The sequence below is a fragment of the Rhinoderma darwinii genome, chromosome 7 (assembly GCF_050947455.1).
Source record: "Rhinoderma darwinii isolate aRhiDar2 chromosome 7, aRhiDar2.hap1, whole genome shotgun sequence".
NCBI lineage: Eukaryota > Metazoa > Chordata > Amphibia > Anura > Rhinodermatidae > Rhinoderma > Rhinoderma darwinii.
In genome coordinates this window covers 96,580,475-96,605,389 of record NC_134693.1, presented here as the reverse complement: position 1 = coordinate 96,605,389, position 24,915 = coordinate 96,580,475, and the positions used below count along the sequence as shown (strand labels likewise).

General features: G+C 42.7%; 1 protein-coding gene across 1 annotated transcript in view; it reads left to right on the top strand.

Annotated features, from left to right (window-relative positions):
- FAM83F (family with sequence similarity 83 member F) overlaps positions 1-24,915 on the top strand; it is a 101,699-nt gene that overhangs the window by 67,209 nt on the left and 9,575 nt on the right. Inside the window, exons 2-4 of the mRNA XM_075832315.1 lie at positions 29-196; positions 8,873-8,994; positions 10,534-11,150. Coding sequence (XP_075688430.1) covers positions 29-196; positions 8,873-8,994; positions 10,534-11,150 — 907 coding nt within the window. The remainder of the gene's footprint in view (positions 1-28; positions 197-8,872; positions 8,995-10,533; positions 11,151-24,915) is intronic.

The following is a 24,915-nucleotide window of genomic DNA, read 5'->3' as shown; positions in this document are numbered from 1 at the left end:
GACAATACCTCTGTTCTCTCTGTCACAGGTAATTGCCATCGTAATGGACTATTTTACTGACAGGGAAGTGTTTAAAGATGTGCTGGATGCAGCAGACAAACGGAGGGTCCCGGTCTATATGATTCTAGGAGAGAGTGGAGTCAAGCACTTCTTGGAGATGTGTGAATTCTTGCAATTGTCTGGATTTATGCTCCGGGTAATATTGGGAAAGAAAATCCTAAAATATGGGTAGAGATGGAACAACAACAAAAACTTGTGCAATGGGCGTTTCCTGCAAAGAGTAAATTCATAACAGTAATGAGTTAGGCCCCATGCACACGAACGTAAAAACGCCCGTAATCACGGGCCGTAATCACGGGCCGTAATCACGGGCCGTAATCACGGGCCGTAATTACGGGCCGTAATTACGGGCCGATACACTTCTATTGGCCACGGGTACCTCCCCGTATGCTTACGGGAAGGTGCCCATGCCATCGAAAAATATAGAATATGTCCTATTTCAGGCCGTAATTACGGCACGGGCAGGCCCATAGAAGTCTATGGGGCTCCCGTAATTACGGGTCACTACGTGTGTGCACTCGTGATTATGGGAGCGTTGCTAGGCGACGTCAGTGGATAGTCACTGTCCAGGGTGCTGAAAGAGTTAAACGATCGGCAGTAACTGTTTCAGCACCCTGGACAGTGGCTACAGATCACAATGTAGATCAACCTGTAAAAAAAATAGAAGTTCCTACTTACCGAGAACTCCCTGTTTCTTCCTCCAGTCAGGCCTCCTGGGATGACGTTACAGCCCATGTGACCGCTGCAGCCAATCACAGGCTGCAGCGGTCACATGGACTGCCGTGTCATCCAGGGAGGTCGGGCTGGATGTCGAAAGAGGGACGCGTCACCAAGACAACGGCCGGGTAAGTATGAATTTCTTTTACTTTTACTATGGAAAGGGCTATCCCTTCTCTCTATCCTGCACTGATAGAGAGAAGGGCTGCCGATTACTGCTGTGCAATTTTGCATTGAAAACGTGCCCGTAAATACGGGTGGAATACTGGTGACACCGGACCCATATTTACGGGCACGGGTCCGACATACTGGTGCAATGCGGATCGAATACGTTTGACCAAGGACCCGTATTTACGCCAGTATTTACAGACAGGAAAAAATAAGTTCGTGTGCATGGGGCCTTAGAATGTGAAAGAAAATATCTGTCTCTTGCTCATTGCTGACTTTGTATGACCCTAATTGTCTTAAAGGAACTGATACACTGTGTTATACTTAGTGCAGGTCCTGAGGAAGCGAGTCATGACACAGGGATTCAAAAAACACCAAAGAGAGATCCCACTAACCATGAACCACCCTTTCAAGCCCTACTATAGGCATACCACAATGTATCAGTTTTGCACGGAGTGTTTCTTTAAAGGCTATGTAAACCTTCTAAAGCGATTTATATATTAGTCCTTCTCAATGAATTCGAATATCATCAAAAAGTTTATTTATTTCAGTAATTCAATTCAAAAATTTAAACTCATATATTATATAGATTCATTACACACAGAGTGATCTATTTCCAGCATTTTTTTTATTTTAATGTTGATGATTATGGCTAACAGTTAATGAAAACCCAAAATTAGGTGTCTCAGAACATTAGAATATTTTTGATACTGATTTAATGTTGGCCTAGTGAAAAGTATGTACAGTATATGCAGTCAATACTTGGTCGGGGCTCCTTCTGCATGAATTACTGCATCAATGCAGCGTGGCATGGGGCGATCAGCCTGTGGCACTGCTGAGGTGTTATAGAAGCCCAAGATGCTTTGATAGCGGCCTTCAGCTCGTCTGCATTGTTGGGACTGGTGTCTCATCTTCCTCTTGACAATACCCCATAGATTCTCTATGGGGTTTGGGTCAGACAAGTTTGCTGGCCAATCAAGCACAGTGATACTGTGGTTATTAAACCAGGTATTGGTACTTTTGGCAGTGTGGGAAGGTGCCAAGTCCTGCTGGAAAATGAAATCAGCATCTCCATAAAGCTTGTCAGCAGAGGGAAGCCTGAAGCGCCCTAAAATTTCTTGGTACACCGCTGCGGTGACTCTGGACTTGATATAAACAGTGGACCAACACTGTTGCTCAGTGGTTCAAAGTACTGTTTTAAAATGAAAGTAAATTTTTCATTTCATTTGGAAATCAAGGCCTAGAGTCTGGAGGAAGAGTGGACAGGCATCAATCCAAGTTGCTTGCGATCCAGTGTGAAGTTTGTGATGGTTTGGGGAGCCACGTCATCTGCTAGTGTTGGTCCACTGTGTTTATATCAAGTCCAGAGTCGACGCAGCCATCTACCAGGATATTTTAGAGCACTTTTTACTTCCCTCTGCTGATCAATACCTGGTTTAATAACTACAGTATCACTGCACTTGATTGGCCAGCAAACTCGCCTGACCTAAACCCCATAGAGAATCTATGGGGTATTCTCAAGTGGAAGATAAGAGACACCAGACCCAACAATGCAGACGAGCTGAAGGCCGCTATAAAATCAACCTGGGCTTCCATAACACCTCAGCAGTGCCACAGGCTGATCGCCTCCATGCCACGCCGCATTGATGCAGTAATTCATGCAAAAAGAGCCCCGACCAAGTATTGTGGGCATATACTGTACATACATTTCACTAGGCCTACATTTAGGTATTAAAAATAATTTGTGAAATTGGGCTTATATAATAATCACATTTTCTGAGACGCTAAATTTTAGGTTTTCATTAACTGTTACTGCTGGAAATAGATCACTCTGTGTGTAATTAATCAATATAATATATGAATTTCACTTTCTGAATTTAATTACTGAAATAAATAAACTTTTTGATGATATTCTATTTAGCTGAGAAAGACTAGTATATATCAGTGTGTTTTGTGTAACTTTATTTGTTTTTATTAAAAATGATTTTCACTTTTTGAGATAGAGCTGCTTTGTATTCTATAAACAAAGAAGCTGTACAGTCACTAAGACCTGAATCTGTCAATACAGAATACAGAGCAGCTGTATTGTAAAAATAATTTTTAAAAAAACCTAATTATAAAGTTGCACAAAACACACTGATTGACCTTTTTATTAAAGAAAAAAAAATTGCTTTCAAAGGTTTACATAGCCTTTAATTCCTCAGGTTTCAACTAAATGATATTCATATATTCTTTACTATGATGTATTTTTATAATTTTATATAAACCGGGCCGGATTAACACCAACAACCATTTGAATTTTCATAACACAGAAAATGAACATACAGCAGAGTTTTTGGAACACCCTTCTCCTAGACAAGTCTTTATAAAGTCCAGTTGTATACATTGATGATAAGCGACCTAGTGGCCACATATTTAATGATCATGGGTAATATAAAGATCCTTCAGGCTGAGATTGCAACAGTGTCCTATAAACATATATCCAGGGCCGGCTCCAGGTTTATGTGGGCACTTGGGCAACATAGACTTAGTGTGCCCCTTTGCCGGGGGAACTCACGGCAGCAGTATAACGTCAGAAAACGGCAGTTTGTGCCTCCATATAGAAGTTAGGCCCTGTTTATTCCCCATATAGAAGTTAGGCCCCCAGTTTGTGCCCCTATATATACAGTGCCCTCTGTAGATAATGCCACAGTACCCTCTGTAGATAGTACCACAGTGCTCTCTGTGGATAGTGCCACACACACACCCCTTTGTAGATAGTGCCACACACACACACCCCCTTGTAGAAAACTCCATTGGGGCTCCCCCTAGGAGTGGAATCCTCAGCCAGAGCGTTGCCGACGCTCTGGCAAGGGATTCCGCTCCAGGAGGAGCCCTGACTTCACTGTCAATATATGGATAGTGACGCCAGGGGCACCATCAGGAGCGGAATCACTGGCAACGCTCTGGCCAGGGAATCCGGTCCTGGAAGAGTCCATGACGTTACTTTCTATATATGGACAGTGAAGTTAGGGACTCCTCCTGTAGCAAAATCCTCGGCCATAGCATTTTGCCGACGCTCTGGCCGAGAATTCTTCTCCTGGAGAAGCCCCTGACGTCACAATCCATATATGGACAGTGCCCCATGTGGAACCTACAAAAGAGAACAGATGCTGCCATGTGTACATATAAATTGTAAACTTCCTTCAGGTAATTAATTTAAAACATTATTTTAAAACTGGAGGAAACTCAGACTAAAAAATATATATACAGTGTGTATATATCTGTATCTATATATAGATATAGATATCGGCATATATATATTTGCATGGCATGTCAACAACACATCTGTAATAATAAGCTCTATATGAGAATATGCATGGTGATGAAGCCAGTACTTAAACCCCAATACAATTGCACATAAATGTCCCGTTGCATTAGAGTGTCAGTACAGACAAATTGCCCAATGATAAAAAAGTAATCGTGCTAAATGGGTCTCCTGAATCCTAGTGTCCACCCCTATGCGCATTTCAACGCAATAGTGCCTTCTTCCGGTGGTGTTGCTAGGGGTGTTCAGACTGGCCATTTAAATGCCCCTAAAACAATGAATAGAACACATCTCCCCTATATGAAATGAAAAAGCTAAAAACCTGAAATATGCGTTCCATCGAAACGGCGCATATGCCCTTGGTGGAGGGCAGGTGGAGCGTGATGACACGTCTAGCGATGTCGGGCGGAGTGGCCACGATCCCTGTCTCCAGAGACGCACAGCCATGCACGTAAGGTCCGAGATTGAATAAAAACCAGGGAGAATGGGAAAACATAATAAGTACTGGACGGAGGGCTAGATACCTCTACCCACATATGTAAGCATAGCACATACATCACCAAAAATAATGGATACATACAGTGAAGGAAATAAGTATTTGATCCCTTGCTGATTTTGTAAGTTTGCCCACTGTCAAAGACATGAACAGTCTAGAATTTTTAGGCTAGGTTAATTTTACCAGTGAGAGATAGATTATATTAGAAAAAAAAAAACAGAAAATCACATTGTCAAAATTATATATATTTATTTGCATTGTGCACAGAGAAATAAGTATTTGATCCCTTTGGCAAACAAGACTTAATACTTGGTGGCAAAACCCTTGTTGGCAAGCACAGCAGTCAGACGTTTTTTGTAGTTGATGATGAGGTTTGCGCACATGTTATATGGAATTTTGGCCCACTCCTCTTTGCAGATCATCTGTAAATCATTAAGATTTCGAGGCTGTCGCTTGGCAACTCGGATCTTCAGCTCCCTCCATAAGTTTTCGATGGGATTAAGGTCTGGAGACTGGCTAGGCCACTCCATGCCCTTAATGTGCTTCTTTTTGAGCCACTCCTTTGTTGCCTTGGCTGTATGTTTCGGGTCATTGTCGTGCTGGAAGACCCAGCCACGAGCCATTTTTAATGTCCTGGTGGAGGGAAGGAGGTTGTCACTCAGATTTGACAGTACATGGCTCCATCCATTCTCCCATTGATGCGGTGAAGTAGTCCTGTGCCCTTAGCAGAGAAACACCCCCAAAACATAATGTTTCCACCTCCATGCTTGACAGTGGGGACGGTGTTCTTTGGGTCATAGGCAGCATTTCTCTTCCTCCAAACACGGCGAGTTGAGTTAATGCCAAAGAGCTTCATTTTAGTCTCATCTGACCACAGCACCTTCTCCCAATCACTCTCAGAATCATCCAGATGTTCATTTGCAAACTTCAGACGGGCCTGTACATGTGCCTTCTTGAGCAGGGGGACCTTGCGGGCACTGCAGGATTTTAATCCATTACGGCGTAATGTGTTACCAATGGTTTTCTTGGTGACTGTGGTCCCAGCTGCCTTGAGATCATTAACAAGTTCCCCCCGTGTAGTTTTCGGCTGAGCTCTCACCTTCCTCAGGATCAAGGATACCCCACGAGGTGAGATTTTGCATGGAGCCCCAGATCGATGTCGATTGACAGTCATTTTGTATGTCTTCCATTTTCCTACTATTGCACCAACAGTTGTCTCCTTCTCACCCAGCGTCTTACTTATGGTTTTGTAGCCCATTCCAGCCTTGTGCAGGTCTATGATCTTGTCCCTGACATCCTTAGAAAGCTCTTTGGTCTTGCCCATGTTGTAGAGGTTAGAGTCAGACTGATTAATTGAGTCTGTGGACAGGAGTCTTTTATACAGGTGACCATGTAAGACAGCTGTCTTTAATGCAGGCACCAAGTTGATTTGGAGCGTGTAACTGGTCTGGAGGAGGCTGAACTCTTAATGGTTGGTAGGGGATCAAATACTTATTTCTCTGTGCACAATGCAAATAAATATATATAATTTTGACAATGTGATTTTCTTTTTTTTTTTTATATAATCTATCTCTCACTGGTAAAATTAACCTAGCCTAAAAATTCTAGACTGTTCATGTCTTTGACAGTGGGCAAACTTACAAAATCAGCAAGGGATCAAATACTTATTTCCTTCACTGTATATAAATGACCATCCATTGCACTGACAAGTACCTCATAAATTGGAAATATATATACATATAAATAAAAAACTATATATAAATTTACGATCATAATCAAATAAATTTAAAAACATGAAATAAATAGAAAATAAAAATTTACAAAAGAGATATATATATATATATATATATATATATATATATATATATATATATATATATATATATATATAATTAAAAAGTTTACATACTTACCTGTCCTCGTTCTTGCACCGTCCTCCAGCAATGCAGCTGGACCAGGCTGGACCAGGCCTGCTACAGCGGAAGGACGCCTCCATCACAGGTAAAGCGCAGAATAGCAAAGCATGGAACTGATAGTGCTCTTGCCTTGCCAGCACTAGACTGCTCAATCCTATGGATGCGGATACAACTCAGTGAAGGGGGCCACTGCTGCAAATGGTAGAAGCCCCCTACTTCCAATCCAGTGGTGGATGCTCCGGAGCAAGCTCCCTGGGTACTCACCCTTTAATCCGGCCCTGTATATAAATATTATAAATAACAAGTACATTTTCTTGTAAATGCTATAGTTACTGAGTTTCCTATATTTACTATAATTATTACAATCAGTTGTTAATTTTCCAGCTTGCCCCCAAGCGTACTTGTTGTAATTAATAAATGGTCATATCAACACCATTTACTGTAAGGACCAACATTGCATGATGACTGTCATATAGTGCCTAAATAATGCCACCATACAATTCCAAATAACAGTACCATGCAGTACCCATATAAAACTGCCATATATTGTATACATAACCGTGTCATACAAAAAGCACATAACAGTGTAATGGAATGATAAAATAACAGTACTATGTATTGCTCAAATGGTACACTGTTCCTAAATGACACTAGAAGGCACCTTAATGTATGTTTACGCCATAATAAGGGCAGAGTGGTGAATTCTCTAGGGAAATTGTCTTTTTTGCCCATGCTCTTACCACAGTGATCTTTCCTCATGTAGCCTCCAAATAGGGGCATTGCTTTGGTTCAAACCACCATCCACAGTAATATCTACATGCAGTCTTTTCAGGGGCGTAGCTATATACGCTTCGGAGGTTGTGGTCACACATGGACCCTGTGTGTGCCCAAATAGTCCCTCTACCCCATATAAGTAGACTAATAGTACATATGATGCATAATAGTTAAGGGGCCCTGTTACAAATTTTTCATTGGTGGCAAGGAGCTTTAAGTTACACCTCTGTGTCTTGTCTAGTGCCATTAAAGTGTGGATATTGGTGTGGCTTCTGCATTGGTCCACATAATGTCAATATGACAGCACAGAACTGAGATATGAGTACAAGAAATGTTGTCATTACAGTACACATTGCTGCAGTTTTAGCCTTCAGTCTGTAAATCTTCATATCTTTAGTAAACACTAAATAGCTTTCTTTCTACTGTAGTTCTCATTTGCCATAAAGGCTACATAAAAAAGGCAAATGTCTCTACGAATTGTGCGCAATTCTTTTCCTCCATACAAGATCAGCAATTCTCTCCCTCCATAGTATTTCATCTGTGATTATAGCTGTGGACAGAGTAGTTTGTACACCATGCATTCCTCCCAACGTTCAGGTTTTGCACAGAGGGATAACCGATGCAGTGCCTGAAGCGCGCCACAGAAAATATTTTCCTGTTAATCCATGCCTCTAGTCCCACCCATACACACCCAGTTGAGCCTACAGAGTATTATGCTCCAGTAGTGCCTCCCCAAAGTATAGAGCCCCACACACAGTATAATGCTCCCATATTGGCCCCCATACAGTATAATGCCCCCATAGCTGCCCCCATACCTAGCATAATACCCCTATAGTGCCTTACAAAAAAAAATACTCACCTAACCCCGTTTCTACGACGTGTGGAGGAGATCCCTCTGCTCCTTCGGTCTGTGCCTTAAATGTTTCGGCGCAGGCTGGCACGATGAAGTCACTGCATCGCGCTTGTCTGTGCCGCTCACAGCCAGCATTCCATAGTGAATGATGGAACAGGGATCTGACGGCTCCCTGCTCCACCATTGGTTTCAACTGTATCTGTGTCCTGAGAATACAGATATGGATGAAACCGGGACATACAACCGGCCGGACACCGCTCGGAATCCAGGAGTGTCCCGCTGGATCCGGAACGGCTGGGAGGTATGTACTATGTGACAAGAGAGGAGCAATATTCCATTATTGATATACTCCCTGTAATTGCCACCTTTTTCTAGTTTTACAAACGGACCCTTGAAGTCAGAACGACTTACATTTCTCAATGAAAAAGTGTTCCATCGAATAAGATATTAATATGTATATTTCTGGAGCATATATAAAGCTAATACTGTATAGCTCCTTGAATGCTTTTCAGTTGCTTTGGCCTTTAATGTGTTTTTTTTTTGTTTTTTTTTAAATCATTATTTTTTTCTTTACTGTGTAGAATTTGCGAGTCCGGTATGTTACAGGGGTGGGATTCTACTTGACCCCTGGGAAGATCAGAGGCTCCATCTCACATAAATACATAATGGTGGATGGCGATAAAGTAGCCTTTGGTTCTTACAGGTAATTTTTTTTACATTTTCAATATGTTATATGTTCACAGGACTGACTCAAGTAAGAACTGTAATATGGCAGACTATAGAACAACAAAACACCTAAATTGCAAACATGGCCAAAAATGAGATTTAAAGGGTTTTCCAGATGAATATGGCATAAAATAACAATGAAAAATGTGTTCTCCTTTTAAATCCCTTACCGCTACTGCATGATGGTTCTCGACACGTGACTGTGCTAGCCAATCACTTGTTGCAACAGAGATGTCAAAAAGTTTTACCTATCACAGCTGTGACCAGTGATTGGCTGCTGCGGTCAAGTCTCATGACGTCAATTCATCGCTCCTTTAAGCTTTTCTTTAACTGTTTTCTTGCATTAAACACCATGTAGGAGACTCTCTCAACAGACTGCTCACCGCTTAATTCTCCCACGTTCCTCCCCTTTTTTCTTTACTGTTTTGTTTTCTTATTTTCTATCTATTTATTGCTATATGGGGTTTGACGTCAAAGATATAAGTTACTAGAGTGTGTTTTTGTGTATTTTCAAGGCAGTCTTTTTTCATAGTGTATTAAAAGGGTTGTATGAGAGTGAATGGAGCTAAGCTGCTATACCAGACACAGTACTTGGACAAGAGTGGCACTGGTTTGGGAAAAAACAAGACACTTTTTCTAATCTCATACGAACCCATTACAGAGTGACTGCAGTTTCACAAAACTTTTGATATGGTATAGAGACTTATATCGGTCGTGGATCAGGTGCTCATCGACGTTCCCAGATAATCCCAGTCAAGATGATCCTAGCAAAAGGTGCAGAGCACAAGCTCTTTGCATTTTCGCCTGAGTTCATCTCGGCTGGGATCATCTGTCAACCTTGATAAGCACCTGGACTACAAGGGGTCTTGTGTCCCTTTTGTTTCAACAATCGGTGGGGTCTCAACACCCATACCCCTTTGGATCAAAATTTCTGACAGGTCTCTAAGACATATTAAAAGTTTTGTGAAAGTGCAGTTACTCTTTAAGGATAATGATAATGATGATATATGTGAACTTCATACAGTATACATGCTATTACTAGTAGCACCATAGGGTACTATGTTGATACATTAATAAAAAACACAAGATATAGATCACTGTTCATGGGCTTCAGAAGACATCACATGACATTACAACAGACAAAGATAATTATTTCTCAATAGACTTAGTAATTGCTTGTATGTTTTCTAGTCTACTATGTAGATCATCAACCTTTGTACTGCTCAAAACAACATGACGAAAAAAATCTACCGAGGAGATCTATCAGATTTACTATAAAAGGGGTTGTCTTACAGAAGGCTGTGGGAACTCTCCAATTTGGAGAATGTGCTGGTCCCGTTGCTGACTCTCAATCGAGTAGTCTCTGAGCATGCCCTGCCATTCTCAATTTAAATAAGTGGATCAAACTTTTATGACATGTCAGACCGACATACAAAAGTCATTTGTGGGACAAACTCTTTAAGCTTATGTGTTATGTGTTATCTATTACATTCTAATTTTTGATTATGCATTGCAGGTTAACTTGGTCATCTTTAAGAGTAGATCGCAGCATTATGACACTATTCTCAGGGCAATATGCCGAACCTTTTGACATTGAATTTCGTGAACTCTATGCAATATCAGAGGAAATAAATCTTTACAAAGAGCTGGGCTTACCTGACACTCGACCTAGTCCGATCGTGGGAGCAAGACCACGATCGTCCACTGTTGCTCGCAAGCTCATAAATCCTAAATACTCATTAGTAGTCGGAAGAAGTCCAGCTCCAGGTGAAATGCTAAGATTTGGGACACCAAATCCACCAGCATCTGGAGATAATGAGGAGAGTGAAGGGGATAAAAGAATGGCAAAATTCCTTGAAGACCTAATTACTATAGAGCAAGAGTTTCCAGAAACTGTGAATTTAGACCGTCTTCCAAAGGTGGCTGTCATGACACATAAACAGCCTGGCAAAACTCCAGAAGACAATCGAACAAATAAAACCACCAAAAAATTAAGCTTTAGTCTCTTCAAAAAGTCTCAACCAGACACTCAGGAAAAGGAGGTCGATGGGGGCTTTGTATTAGTAAATAAACCAAAACTTGATCTAAGTCAAAGCAATAACTTCAGGAGTCAACAAGATCTGAGAGCTTCAGGTAAGAAACCTGTATTTTCTCATTTAATTTTTTTATCCTTCCTTGCAAAAAAGTCCCTAGTTTTAACAAATTTTCTGGAGGGCTCTTCTGCATCTAGGGTACTCTGGTTTTCTATAGGATTGTACATGGAGTTCTGACTTGGCCATTCCAAAGTGGGCTGTAGATTTGAGATTTTGTCTGTTTTTTACTGATTATCAGCCATTCATTTTGCCAATTTTTTTTCATGCAAACGGCCAATTTCAAGCACACAACTTGTGGAAATTAAGAGCTGTTGAATTGGGTTTTTACAGCCGCTGGTCAGCCATAGTTTATGGTGGAGTTAGCAATCCACAGCCAGTCGGACGGTATAATTATTTTTCACTGCTGCATATAACAATATTTTACTATGCACGTTTATTAATGTTTGTATTGACATCCACCAAAAGTAAAATCAGACGACCGGTTAGCCAATAAAGACCTTGATCATTCTTTTCTGAAGCCATCTGTTTTAATGCCAATTCCACAGGGCTGAAATACAGTCGCTTTTTAGCATCTATGTTATGGTCCCAATCACATGACCCATGTGGTTCTACTGAACAACATGGTTACTTAAGTTTGACTGTTTCAGCCCTAAAGACGTTAAAATGTGGTCATTATCAAGTTGAGATTCCTTTTCATAATCCTTCATAGTTAGTATGTTATTTGGGTGATGAGCTGTGTAGTCTTCTCGATCATATTATGATTAGACCGTAACATTTTTATTTATAGCTTTGAAAAACTGGATGTAACTTTACTCTAATAGTTAGACAGGTTTGGATGTTTATTAGTGTAAGAAATTTAACTAACTCCATAGCCCAGACATTTAGAATCTTGGAGACTGCTGTTTTATTTAAGAAATAGTCTTTTTTATTTTAGAGTTTTTGTCCCTGTCAGATGTTTCTCCTGCTACATGTGGTCTCTTGGCAGTAGTTTTATAAGTTTTCTCTTTACACTGTCATCAAATTTGATGAGCTATAACAATATTTACAATGTCCCACTCCTGTCAATGAAGTCATGGTATTCTTATGTGATAATGTTTTTAAAATAATTTTATACACTTCTCATTATCGGAACTATTTAACAAGAAGGGCCTGTAGTTAAGTTTAAGCTCCATCCACACCAAGTTGAATAAAACCAAGAAATGTTTTAGGAAAGCCTACACCACAAGCTCAATGTGTGTGAACACTTTAGTGTTCCTTCAAAAGATTTTTAAAGGGTAACTAAACTTTCAGAAAACTTATAATATGTCATAGTGACATAGCAGAAGTTTTTATCGGTGGTGGTCTATGCACCGAGACTCCCACTGGTCGCTAAAACGAAGCAGTAGAAGCGCTCGGGGTAAGCGCTGAGTTGCTTGGTTCCTGAACGGCTTTTCTCGGAAAGCCGAGGTAACGTTGTATGGACACAATAGAAGGGCTATGGGCCCATACACCACTCGCTCTACTTTCCGAAATTAAAATGATCAGAAACTAAGCAGCTTAGCGCTCACCCGAGTTCTTCTGCAGCTTCGTTTTAGGGATCAGTGGGGGTCTTTGAGCTAGAAGTTATGTCAGAAGTTTTCTGAAAGTTTAGTTACCCTTTAAGAGAATTCAGGGCTTTTGCTTCTCTTTATTTTTTATTGTTTAGTGCCACAGTCAGGCCTTGGGACAGGAACATGGACTAACTGTAACTATTAGGGTATGTTCACACGCAGTGTTTTCAGAAGTAATTCGGGCGATTTACGCCTGAAAAAACGCCCCTAATACGCCTACAAACATCTGCCCATTGCTTTCAATGGGTTTTACAGTGTTCTGTTCCTACGAGGCTTAATTTTACGCGTCACTGTGAAAGTATGGCGCGTAAAAAGACACCCGCGAAGAAGAAGTGCATGTCACTTCCTGGGACGTTTTTGGAGGCGTTTTTCATTGCCTCCATTGAAAAACAGCTCCAATAACGGCCGTAATTTATGCAGCGGAAAAAGCGAGTTGTTAAAAAAACGTATGCAAATCAGAAGCTGTTTTCGCTTGAAAACATCTCCGTAATTTCAGACGTATTTTGGTCACTGCATGTGAACATACCCTTAGATTTTGCATTGACTAAGAAGAAGAGTCTAAAGGCCCAATTACATGGGCCAATTATCGGGCAAACTAACGTTTATATGAACGCTTGCTCCCGATCATTTCCTTGTATAAACAGGGCAACGATCACTTAAGGCCCTATTACATGGCCAGATATGGGCCGTAGAAACGAGGGCTGATCAACGAGACCGCTCGTTGACCGGCGCTCCTTTCAACAATGAGAAATGCTTGATTATGTATGGGGACGAGCGATTGTTACTATGATCGTTCATCCCCATACATTTCCATCATGTCGGCAGCACATCTCTCTGTTTACACAGGGAGATGTGCTTTTGGTAACAATAATATTTATTGCTGCGTAAACTACACGATCAGCTAATGAACGAGTGTTTGCTAATTCATTAGCTGATTGTTGCCTTTTTTACACAGGGCAATGATCATAAACGAGCGTTCATAAGAACGCTCGTTTGCCCCATAATTGGCCCATGTAAAAGGGCCTTATGGTATTTTGGACTCTTCACTTTAAAAACGTACCCTACAGGGGTATAGACTTTGTACAGGGAATTATCAAGTCGCATTCCCAGAGTAGCAGTCTCCAATAGGAACCGCTGACTACTTGCAGATGGTATTTCCGAAGTGAGGGATCATAATCGATAAACTGAAGCATGGACATAGAAATCCAAGGTCAGGGCTTGGTTCACGCAACATGATAAGACAGATACAGGTCAAGACAGGCAGCGATCCAAAGGCAGAGTCAGGAAATAGTCCGGGTCAAATCCAAAATGGCAGATAACAAACACCTTCACAAAAAGGACAGGATGGAAAGAACCTTGTTGCTCAGGCAAGGTATGGCAGTTCTGAACAGGTTTAAATTAATCAGAGGTAGTCACTAGTCAGCCAGAGCCTGAATACCGACCAGCTGACATTAGTCTGTCCCTTTAAGATGTGGCAGAGCTCACACGCACCCCTATGGAGTGGCATGTCCGGAAGAGGGATGTTATATACAATGTCACTTGTATGCTCCCTCTCTAAATTGAAAACAATAAACTGTCAAAAATTTGGAAAGAATTATATCCATAAACTCCTACTGAAGAGGCTGGGCAGGATATTCTACATACTTTACTATTCTACAATAACATATCCTGCCATCAATCCTACAACTAAATTTCTATCAAGGTTAAACTTTTTGAGGTATAAAGAAATTAATCCTAACATGCACGAAAAACATTTAAATATGTAAGTCTCCTGTTACTAAATATCCTAAAATAATAAAAATAATAACTGAAATGTGATCTTTGCCCTAAACATTTCAATGTCCTAAGTGGATGGGTGTTAAGCCTGACATCGACATGAGATAGCTGAACCAGGGGTGGACACAGACCGCATGTAGGCCCCCTTCCGCAAGCATAAGTGTGTACGGAAGTGAAGTGGTTAATGATTACAATCATTGTGATCTAGGGCAGTGGAGGTGATAATGTTGATGTCCCTGGTCATTTAGTGCAGTTATTGGGGCTAATGATAACACTTCTGGCAGTCTACAGCAGTAAAGGGTCTAATAATAACTTATCTGCTGGCATAGGGGAGTGAAGGGGTCATTAATAACATCTAGTTCAGTGAAGAGGTTAATAATAATATCCCTTGTGGTCTAGATCTGTGTTCTAGATCTCTTGCATACCTCCCAACCGTCCTGGATCCGGCTGGACAGTCCCGGTTTCTCACCGGTGTCCCGCCGTCCCGGGAGGTCTGCAAAATGTCCCGATGGGCGCTGCAGCTGTATCAAAACAGATGATCACTGCTCACAGGCGCCCTGCATGCCAGGCGACTGCAGCAGTGATCAGAAGAAGGCAGGAGTCTTGCGGTGGTGTTCTCACTGGGATCGATGCCGGCACGGTAGTGGACCAGTCCAGTCACCTGACCTGTCATCTGACCTCACCGGTCAGGTGACAGGTCAGGTGACTGGACTGGTACACTCCCGGGCCAGCATCGACACCAGTGAGAACGCCGCTGCAAGACTCCTGCCTCCTTCTGACTGTGAGTGACGTCAAAGCAGAGCGGAGAGTGGCAGCAGTAGGCTACCTCTACCACTCTCCGCTCTGGCGGCATTGTGGCACAAAGTATAAGGGGGTTGTGTTACGCTACCTACAGGGGGGGGCTGTGTGTGGAGCTATGTACAGGGGGGCTGTGTGTGGCGCTCTGTACAGGGGGGCTGTGTGTGGCGCTCTGTACAGGGGGGCTGTGTGTAGCGCTATCTACAGGGGGACTGTGTCTGGTGCTATGTACAGGGGGGCTGTGTCTGGCGCTATGTACAGGGGGGCTGTGTCTGGCGCTATGTACAGGGGGGGCTATGTCTGGCGCTATCTACAGGGGGGCTGTGTCTGGCGCTATGTACAGGGGGCTGTGTGTGGAGCAATCTACAGGGGGGCTCTGGTGGATGATTTTTCCATTGATCGGTAGCAGAGTTACACAACTGGAAAATAAAAATCCCCATCATGTAACTCTGCTACCTGTCAATTGAAAAGTCATCAACCACAGGGTCTCCCTCTTGACTTTCATTGTTCTCAGCCTTTTGGGTTGTCCTGAAGCTGCTGCCATGATGAGCAAATGTTATACCCAAGATAGGAAAAGTAACATAAAAACGATATAACCGGATCCATAATATCTGTGATATCCAGACAGTCTAGAGATCCGCAGTGAGAATGTGCGCTTGTTATTTGCAGAAGGATCTGGCCGTGATTTGATGTGTTTATGCGGTATATTGGGCGTGGATAGGGGCGTGGCTTAAAAATGTCCCTCTTTTCCGAATTCAAAAGTTGGGAGGTATGCTCTTGGTCTGGGGTAGTAATAGGTTAGCTTCCTGTACAGAAGACGGCAGGACTGCTTTCTTTTGCTCCTCCATCTGTGGCTGTAGGCTTCACAGACACATAGATAATGCAGTATCCGCTCAGACAATCATAGCGTCTCCTTGATTGGCTAAGTGGGCAGATGCAATGTCTGTGCAATTTATAAAAAAAAACACCATAGAGAACATGTGCAAAGAGAGGGGGTGGGGGATGCAGAATATCTGTTTTAAAAAACAAACAAACCTGTGGCTATAGTGGGCCCTCTCCGCCGTCTGGGACCCTGTGCAGGTGAACATGCTGCATAGGCTATACGTCTTCCCCTGGGCTGAATGCTCATTTGGCTGAAAGCTATATCTCCTGACTACCCCATAAATATGCACCAACCGATCAGTCCTGCCAGCATGCTTATTTCAATAGGGATGCTGGAAGTGCTTTCTCCAGGAGGAAAAAAAAATATCAGACATGTTTAAAATGAACAGGCCTGATCTTTGTTTCCTCCAAGTGCAGATGTTACTAGACGGCTACCCCTTATATACATTTGATGAATGGCTGAGTTTGGCCAATATTAACCCAGTATGTATTGCCAGCTTTATTCTGCTGCAAATGAGCAGACCTCCTGCTATGACTTCCACATGCCCTAATATATCAGTTGCATCAGCATCAGGTTTTTTTTGTCTCTCAAGTGATTACAACGGATGCAAAAATGTATCTGTTGCCATCATGCTTTTTAACAATTTTTACCATAGAACCATCAGTAGTGATCAGTTGTCATTAGTTGTCATAATTTTTTACCATCCGTTTTTAACATCAGTTTTTACCACAATGGTCCACCAAAAAGGTAGTCTAGGGTCTGAAAATGTGCCAAAGTGGTCTATAGTTTGTGATAGATTGGATACATGATAGATTAGATACACGTTGTGTACCATGTCAGGGCTCTCCTTCTCTGCACCAGCCTCGGCGCTACACTGAAGTCTGACACACACATTGTAATGTCATGTGTGTCATATTCAGTGCAGCGCCCAGGCCGGCGCCGAGAGGGAGAGCCCTGAGTGCAGCTGCTGTCCACTCTCTTCAGATCAGATCTTCAAAGCAGCCTTGTAAACCTGCAAAGACACCAAATACTAGCCCGAACTTCAGGGAGTAGCTAGTTTGACACTTTTACAGCTACTCAATCCCACCCCGCATCTCCTACCCACAACGCTGGGATTGCTGTTTATACTCACACGACAGGGTCCAGGTGTTTGTCATTAAAAATGCCCATCTCGGTCAGTTTTTGACATCGGTTTTGCATCTGTTTTGTATCGGTTCCGTGTCCGTGTTTCCGTTTTTGACGGCCGATTGTGACCTGTTTTGCATCCGTTTACTACTGTTCATTTTAAAAACAGATGAATTTCTTGTGTAGATAATGCCACGGTGCCCAATGTGGATAATTCCACAGTGCCCCCTGTGGACAATTCCACAGTGCCCCCTGTGGACAATTCCACAGTGCCCCCTGTGGACAATGCCACAGTGCCCCCTGTGGACAATGCCACAGTGCCCCCTGTGGACAATGCCACAGTGCCCCCTGTGGACAATGCCACAGTGCTCCCTGTGGACAATGCCACAGTGCCCCCTGTGGACAATGCCACAGTGCCCCCTGTGGACAATGCCACAGTGCCCCCTGTGGACAATGCCACAGTGCCCCCTGTGGACAATGCCACAGTGCCCCCTGTAGAGAATGCCACAGTGCCCCCTGTAGAGAATGCCACAGTGCCCCCTGTAGAGAATGCCACAGTGCCCCCTGTAGAGAATGCCACAGTGCCCCCTGTAGAGAGTGCCACAGTGCCCCCTGTAGATAGTGCCACAGTGCCCTCTGTAGATAGGCGCCACACATCCCTCTGTAGATAGGCACCACACAGCCCTCTGTAGATAGGCACCACACACGCCCCCTATAGATAGCGCCACCCACGCCCCCCTGCTGATAGTGCACCCACTGCCCCTACTAGAGGAGCCCCTGAAGTCAATGTCCATATATGGAATCCCCGGTAGTGGAATCCTTGGTCAGAGCATTGCCAGTGCTCTGGCAGGGGATTCCACTCCAGGAGTAGCCCCATATATGGGCAGTGACGTCATGGGCTTCTACTGGAGCAGAATCCTCGGCCACAGCTTCAGCAACGCTCTGGCGGAGGATTTCGCTCCTCGAGGGAGCTACAGTGGCATGATCTACAGGGGGTAGCGCTATATACTGGGGGGTGGCGCTATCTACAGGCGGGCATTGGTGGCACTAAATTCCGCTCCTGCTCCCCGGACAGAGCATCGGCAATGCTCTGGCCGGGAATTCCCACGCCAGATGCTGCCAGAAGGTCTATGCGGCCGCACCCAGCGTTTAACTTGTGAACATTACATTAAATAGGATGCGGCGCCGGACCTCCCAGGGAGCCGGACAGAAAAAAGGATAGCTATGGGATCCGTTCTAGCATTAGTTTCCCTCTGGCTTTTCTGCAACACGCCAGAGGGAAGCTGACATGGGCAATGGACATATGTGAATAGGAGAATTTTTTTATTTATATTTTTTAACTTACTAATTTGCAAAAAAAAATGTCTTTGGGTTTGTTACAACTGAATTAGGGTATGTTCACATTAAAATGGCATATCAGTGGAAAATTTTAATTTTCACTCTGCACCATGCGCATTAACCCCTTCAAGCACCACGACTTAATAGCATATCATGGTGCGGGGGGTGATGTATGGAGCAGTCTCACGTGCTGAGCCTGCGTCATACGCTGCGGGTGTCAGCTGCGTATTACAGCTGACACGGACAGCGATCGCGCCGTTACAGGAGCCTGTAAAAATTACACTATACTGCAATAATACTAATAAAATGTGTAAAAAAAATAAATAAGCAAATAAAGTTATTATTAGTGAAAAAGTCCAAAAAAAAAAACTTCTCCCATTTTTTTCTCTAATGTAATGTAAAAAATAAAAAAATACACTAAATTGGTATTACTGCTTCCATAAAAGTTTGAACTATAACAATATATCATTATTTAACTCGCACGGTGAAAGCTGTAAAAAATAAAGTATTTAAAACACCAAAATCGCTGTTTTTTGGTCACCTTAGCTCTCGAAAATTTTTTAATAAGTGTTCAAAAAGATGTTTGTACCAAACAATGGTACCAATAAAAAAAACTGCAGCTCGTCCCGCAAGAAATAAGCCCTCACACCTCTCAATCGACCAAAACATAAAAAAGTTATGCCTCTCTGAGCTATGGTGAAACAAAACAATTATTTTTTTAAACAAATCGTTTTTACTTTGTAAAAGTAGTAAAATATAAAAAAAATATATATAAATGTGGAATCACCATAATCATATTGAGTGGCAGAAAAGTTGTCATTTTTACTGCTTGGCGAAAGCCGTAAAAAAGAAACCCAAAAATCAATGGAGGAATCAGTTTTTTCTAATTTCTGCCTGCAAATAATTTTATTTTCAGTTTCCCAGTATATTAAATGGTACTTTTAATGGTGCCAATAGAAACTACAACTCCTTCCGCAAGAAATAAGCCTTGGAAAGCGGGGAGGGAAAAACAAAAAAGAAAAAATTGATCAGTCCGGAAAGGGTTAATTAATTTCTAATAAAAAAACATTTATGACCAAATGTGGGGTATAGCCATACTCGGGAGAAATTGCTTTACAAATGTTGTGGTGCTTTTTGTGGAAACAATGTTGATATTCATTTTCGAGGCCTAATTCTAATAAATTCTGCAAAATACCTGTGGGGTTAAAATGCTCACTATACCCTTAGATCGATTCCTTAAGTGGTGTAGTTTCCCAAATGAGGTCACTTTTGTGTGGTTTCCACTGTTTTGGTCTCTCAGGGGCTTTGCAAATGCGACATAACACCCGAAAACCATTTCAGCTAAATTTGAGCGCCAAAAGCCAAATAGCGCTCCTTCTCTTCTAAGCCCTGCTGTGGGTCCAAACAGCAGTTTATTACCACATATGGTGTATTGCCTTAATCGGGAGAAATTGCTTTACAAATGTTGGGGTGTTTTTTCTCCTTTATTCCTTGTAAAAATTAAAAATTAAAATCTACTTTTTTTCTGAAAAAAAGTAGATTTTCATCTTCAAAAACTAATTCTAATGAACTCAGCAAAAAAAAACTGTGGGGTCAAAATGCTAAATATAACCCTAGAAAAATTCCTTGAAGGGTGTAGTTTCCAAAATGGGGTCAATTTTGGGGGTTTTCCACAGTTCGGGCACCACAAAACTTCTTCAAACCGGACATGGTGCCTAAAATATATTCTAAAAAAATGAGGCCCCAAAATCCACTAGGTACTCGTTTGTTTCTGAGGCGTTTGTTTCTGTCCAGTAGCACACTAGGGCCAAATGTGGGATATTTCTAAAAACTGCAGAATCTGGTCAACAAATATTGAGTTGCATTTCTTGGGTAAAATCTTCTGTGTTACAGAAGAATATGTATTACAAATTAATTTTGGCAAAAAAAAATTAAATTTGTAAATTTCACCTCTACTATGCTTTAATTCCTGTGAAACTTTGAGGGTGCAGTTTTTAAACTGGGGTGATTTATGGGGACTTTCTAAAAAATGTAAGGCCCTCAAAGCCATTTCAGAACTGAACTGGTCCCTGAAAAAATAGCCTTTTGAAAATGTGAGAAATTGCTGCGAAAGTTCTAAGCTTTGTAAGTGGTAGAAAAATAAAAGTATGTTAAAAAAAAGAAACTATGCAAACATAAAGTAGACATATGGGATATGTGAAATAGTAACTATTTTGTGTGGTATTACAATCTGTTTTACAAGCAGATACATTTAAATTTAGAAAAATGCTCATTTTTGCTAATTTTCTCTAAACATGTGTCTTTCACAAATAAATATTAAATTTATCACCCAAATTTTTTCATTAACATTAAGTACAATATGTCACGAGAAAACAATCTCAGAATCACTTGGATAGGTAAAAGCATTCCCAAGTTATAACCACATAAAGTGATACATGTCAGATTTGAAAAAATCGGCTTCGTCCTCAATGCCAAAACCGGCTCAGTATTGAAGGGGCTAACATACCCTCAAAAGTTTACACATGAAGAGTTTGCCACCAATCAGACAGAACTCTTAATTATTTTATAATGCATTTCAGAGTAGGGCATTTATACTGAGATATTTTGACATGATGGAAACTATTTTTCAAAAAATTATAATTTTTATCATAGCAAAATACAATACATCTAATTTTCATGGTGTATTTTCTGTAATCATGTCTCCATTCTATAATGGTAGCAAGAACAGTGAATAGATAAATAAATAAAAATCCCCAAGATATTTCGCCCATTTACACATAGTAATTACTGATATGGTTAGATTGTAGCACAATTTGGTATGAATCACGTTCGTTAGCTTGTTTTCTTTCCTTTTCAAAATTATCCGTTATTGGATCAGTAAATTTCCAATGAGACTTCCGTCATGGTTAAAAGTGTTATTTTGCCCAAGTTTTACAAGTTTCTGTCGGTATCTGTTTTTTTCTATACAATGCAAGTATATGGCAACAGGATGGTAAAGGATAGGCATCCCATTGCACGATCCTGTTTGACATCTGTTTTTTCTTCATGTTATAAAAAAACAGGATGTTTTAAGGGGCTGTTCACATATGTCCGGCGTCTGCTTCAGTTTACCTCCGGCGTGTCAAACTGATGCTAGAACAGATCCCATAGCCTTCTATGGGATCTGTTCTGGCACAGGGGAGATCAGTTGTGGCGCCGGACCTCCGTGGGAGCCGAATCCAAAAACGTTACCTGCAGCATTTTTTGATCAGGCTCCCAGGGAGGTCTGGCTTGTATCCGATCTATTTTAATTGTGGCCGGATGAACGTCGGGTGCTGCCACATTGCCGGGGATTCCGCTCCAGGAGGAGCCCCTGACGACTACCCTCCCACCCGTCCCGGATTTCAGGCCGTGTCCCGTTGCTCCATGCGGCTGGGGGTATGTCCCGCTGTCAACTGTGTTTGCGTCCTCAGGACACAGTTGAACTTATTCTAAAGCAGGGACCTGAGCTTTCCCTGCTTCAGTATTGAGTTCAGAGTGGAGGAGCAGAGGAAGCTCCTCCGCTCGCCGAGAATTCCCCGGGCACAGCACTACGTTAAGCGCTGTGCTCAGGGAAGCCCTTGACATCACTGTCCATATATGTGCTGATTGAGCGGAATCCCCGTTGCCAATGATCTGGCCGGAGATTCCGCTCCTAGAGGAAACCCCAGAGGTTACTGTCCATATATGGACATCGACGTCAGGGGCTCCTCCTGGAGCGGAATCCCCAGCCAGAGTCGGCAACGGGGATTCCGCTCAAGGAGTAGCCACTGACATCACTGACCATATATGGACGGTGGCGTCAGGGGGTCCTTCCGTGAGGGAATCCCCAGCCACTGTGTCGGCAATGCTCTGGCTGGGTATTCCTCTTCTAGAGGGAGTTTCAGTGGTGCTATCTACAGGGGAAGGGGGGTAGCACTATATACAGTGGGGGTGGCGCAATCTACATGGGGCGCTATGTGGCGCAATCTACATGTGGCACAATCTACATGGGGCGCTCTATGGCTATCTACAGGGGGGCTGTGTGACATTATCTACAGGGGGGCTGTGTGACATTATCTACAGGGGGGCTGTGTGACATTATCTACAGGGGGGCTGTGTGACATTATCTACAGGGGGGCTGTGTGACATTATCTACAGGGGGGCTGTGTGACATTATCTACAGGGGGGCTGTGTGACATTATCTACAGGGGGGCTGTGTGACATTATCTACAGGGGGGCTGTGTGACATTATCTACAGGGGGGTACTGTGGCATATACAGGGGGTACTGCGGTATTATATACATAGGACACTGTGGCACTATATGCAGGGCGGTGTGTGGCACTATATACAGGGAGGTACATGGCACTATATACAGGGAGTTGAGTGGCACTACATACAGGGGGACGGCACTATCTAAAGAGGGCACTGCGGCATTATCTACAGGGGGTGTGTGGCACTATATACAGAGGGCACTGGCATTAGCTACATAGGGTGTGTGGCACTGTATACAGGGGGTGGCACTATCTACAGAGGGCACTGCAGTATTATCTACAGGGGGTGTGAGGCACTATCTACAGAGGGCGCTGAGGTAATATCTACATGGGGTGTGGCACTATCTACAGAGGGAACCGTGGCATTATCTACATGGGGCAGTGTTTCATTATCTACACATGAAATTCAAATGTTTTTAAAAATTTGTCAAGTGGTATAGGTGGGGAAAAAGATGGAGTCTTTGGGAGGCGCTGCTACACACGGGATACCATGCAAACCCGTGAAACAATTAGTAAATCACATATGCAGTTGAAAGTTCCAAAGGTTTATTGAAAAACAAGTGGCAACACATTTCAATGCTGGAACAGCATCTTCATCAGGCCATGCTGTTGCATGGTATCCCATGTGTAGCAGCGCCTCCCGAAGACTCCATCTTTTTCCTCACCTATACCACTATTCACTGCGGTCTCCTGTAAGATCACCGGCATCGTGTCTTGGCAGCAGCACACACACCAATTACTGACTTTTACATCCTCTACCAGGTTAGTAGTTTATTGGTCTTTTTTACTGCAATCCACCTGGGTAACCTGCACTATGTGGCGCCGTGTTTTTTGCTTCTCTCTTCCTAAAAATTTGTCAAAAATGGAAAACACGGAACAGATACAAAACGGCCGTCAAAAACGGACCTAGATGGCTGTTTTTAACAGCCGACACCCGTATACCTGTTGTGTCAATCCCTGCGTGGTCTGGGTAGGAGATGCAGGGTGGTATTGGGTAGCTGTAAAGGCGCCAAAAACGAACTACTCCCTGAAGTTAGGGCGAGTGTTTGGCATCTTTTCAGGCTCCCATGGCTGTTTCACAGATTTGATCTGAGGTCAGTGGACAGCAGCTGCCTTCTGGGTTCTCTTTTGGCGCCGGCCTTGGTGCTGCACTGAATATGACACATGTGACATTACAATGTGTGTGTCAGACTTCAGTGTAGCGTCTAGGCCGGAGCAGAGAATGAGAGCCCTGACATGGTGCACAATGTGTATCTAATCTATAATGTATCCAATCTATCACAAACTATGCACCACTCTGATAAAATTGGCATATTTTCAGACCCTAGACTACCTTTTTGGTGGACCATTGTGGTAAAAGCTGATGTTAAAAACTGATGACAACTAACGACAACCTACAGGATGCTAAATGTGATGTGAACCTAGACTTTTAGGGGTTGTCTAGTCCCTAAAAGTTGATCGCCTATCCTGAGGATAGGCCATCAATATCTGATCGGTCAGGGTCCGACACCAGGCACCCCAAACGATCGGCTGTTTTGTAGGGGCCAAGGAGCTCATAAGAGAGCTGCTTCCCCTTCATTTCTTATCTGCTCGTACTATGAAATGAATGGGAGAAGGCTGTAATACTGTGAACCTCCGTTACAAGTGAGTCAGCAATTCACAGCACAAGCAAATAAGGAATAAAGGGGAGACCACACTCATATGAGCACTGCGGCCCCCACAAAACAGCTGATCGGCGGGACTCCTGGGAGTCTAACCCCGACCGACCGATCAGATGTTGGTTGTCCTGAGGATAGGCCAGAGGCGTAGCTAGGTTCTCCAGCACCCGGGGCAAAGATTCAGTTTGGCGCCCCCCAAACGTCTTTCCCGACCTCTTCTTCCCCCTCGCCATGTTTGTTCTCCCTAACAATCAATGAGGTGTCATTTTTTCCACATTTTTTTTATGTAACTCGAGCATAAAGCCATTTGTACATTTTACAAGCAATATATTTCTATATACACACAACACAATAACAAAGCTCACT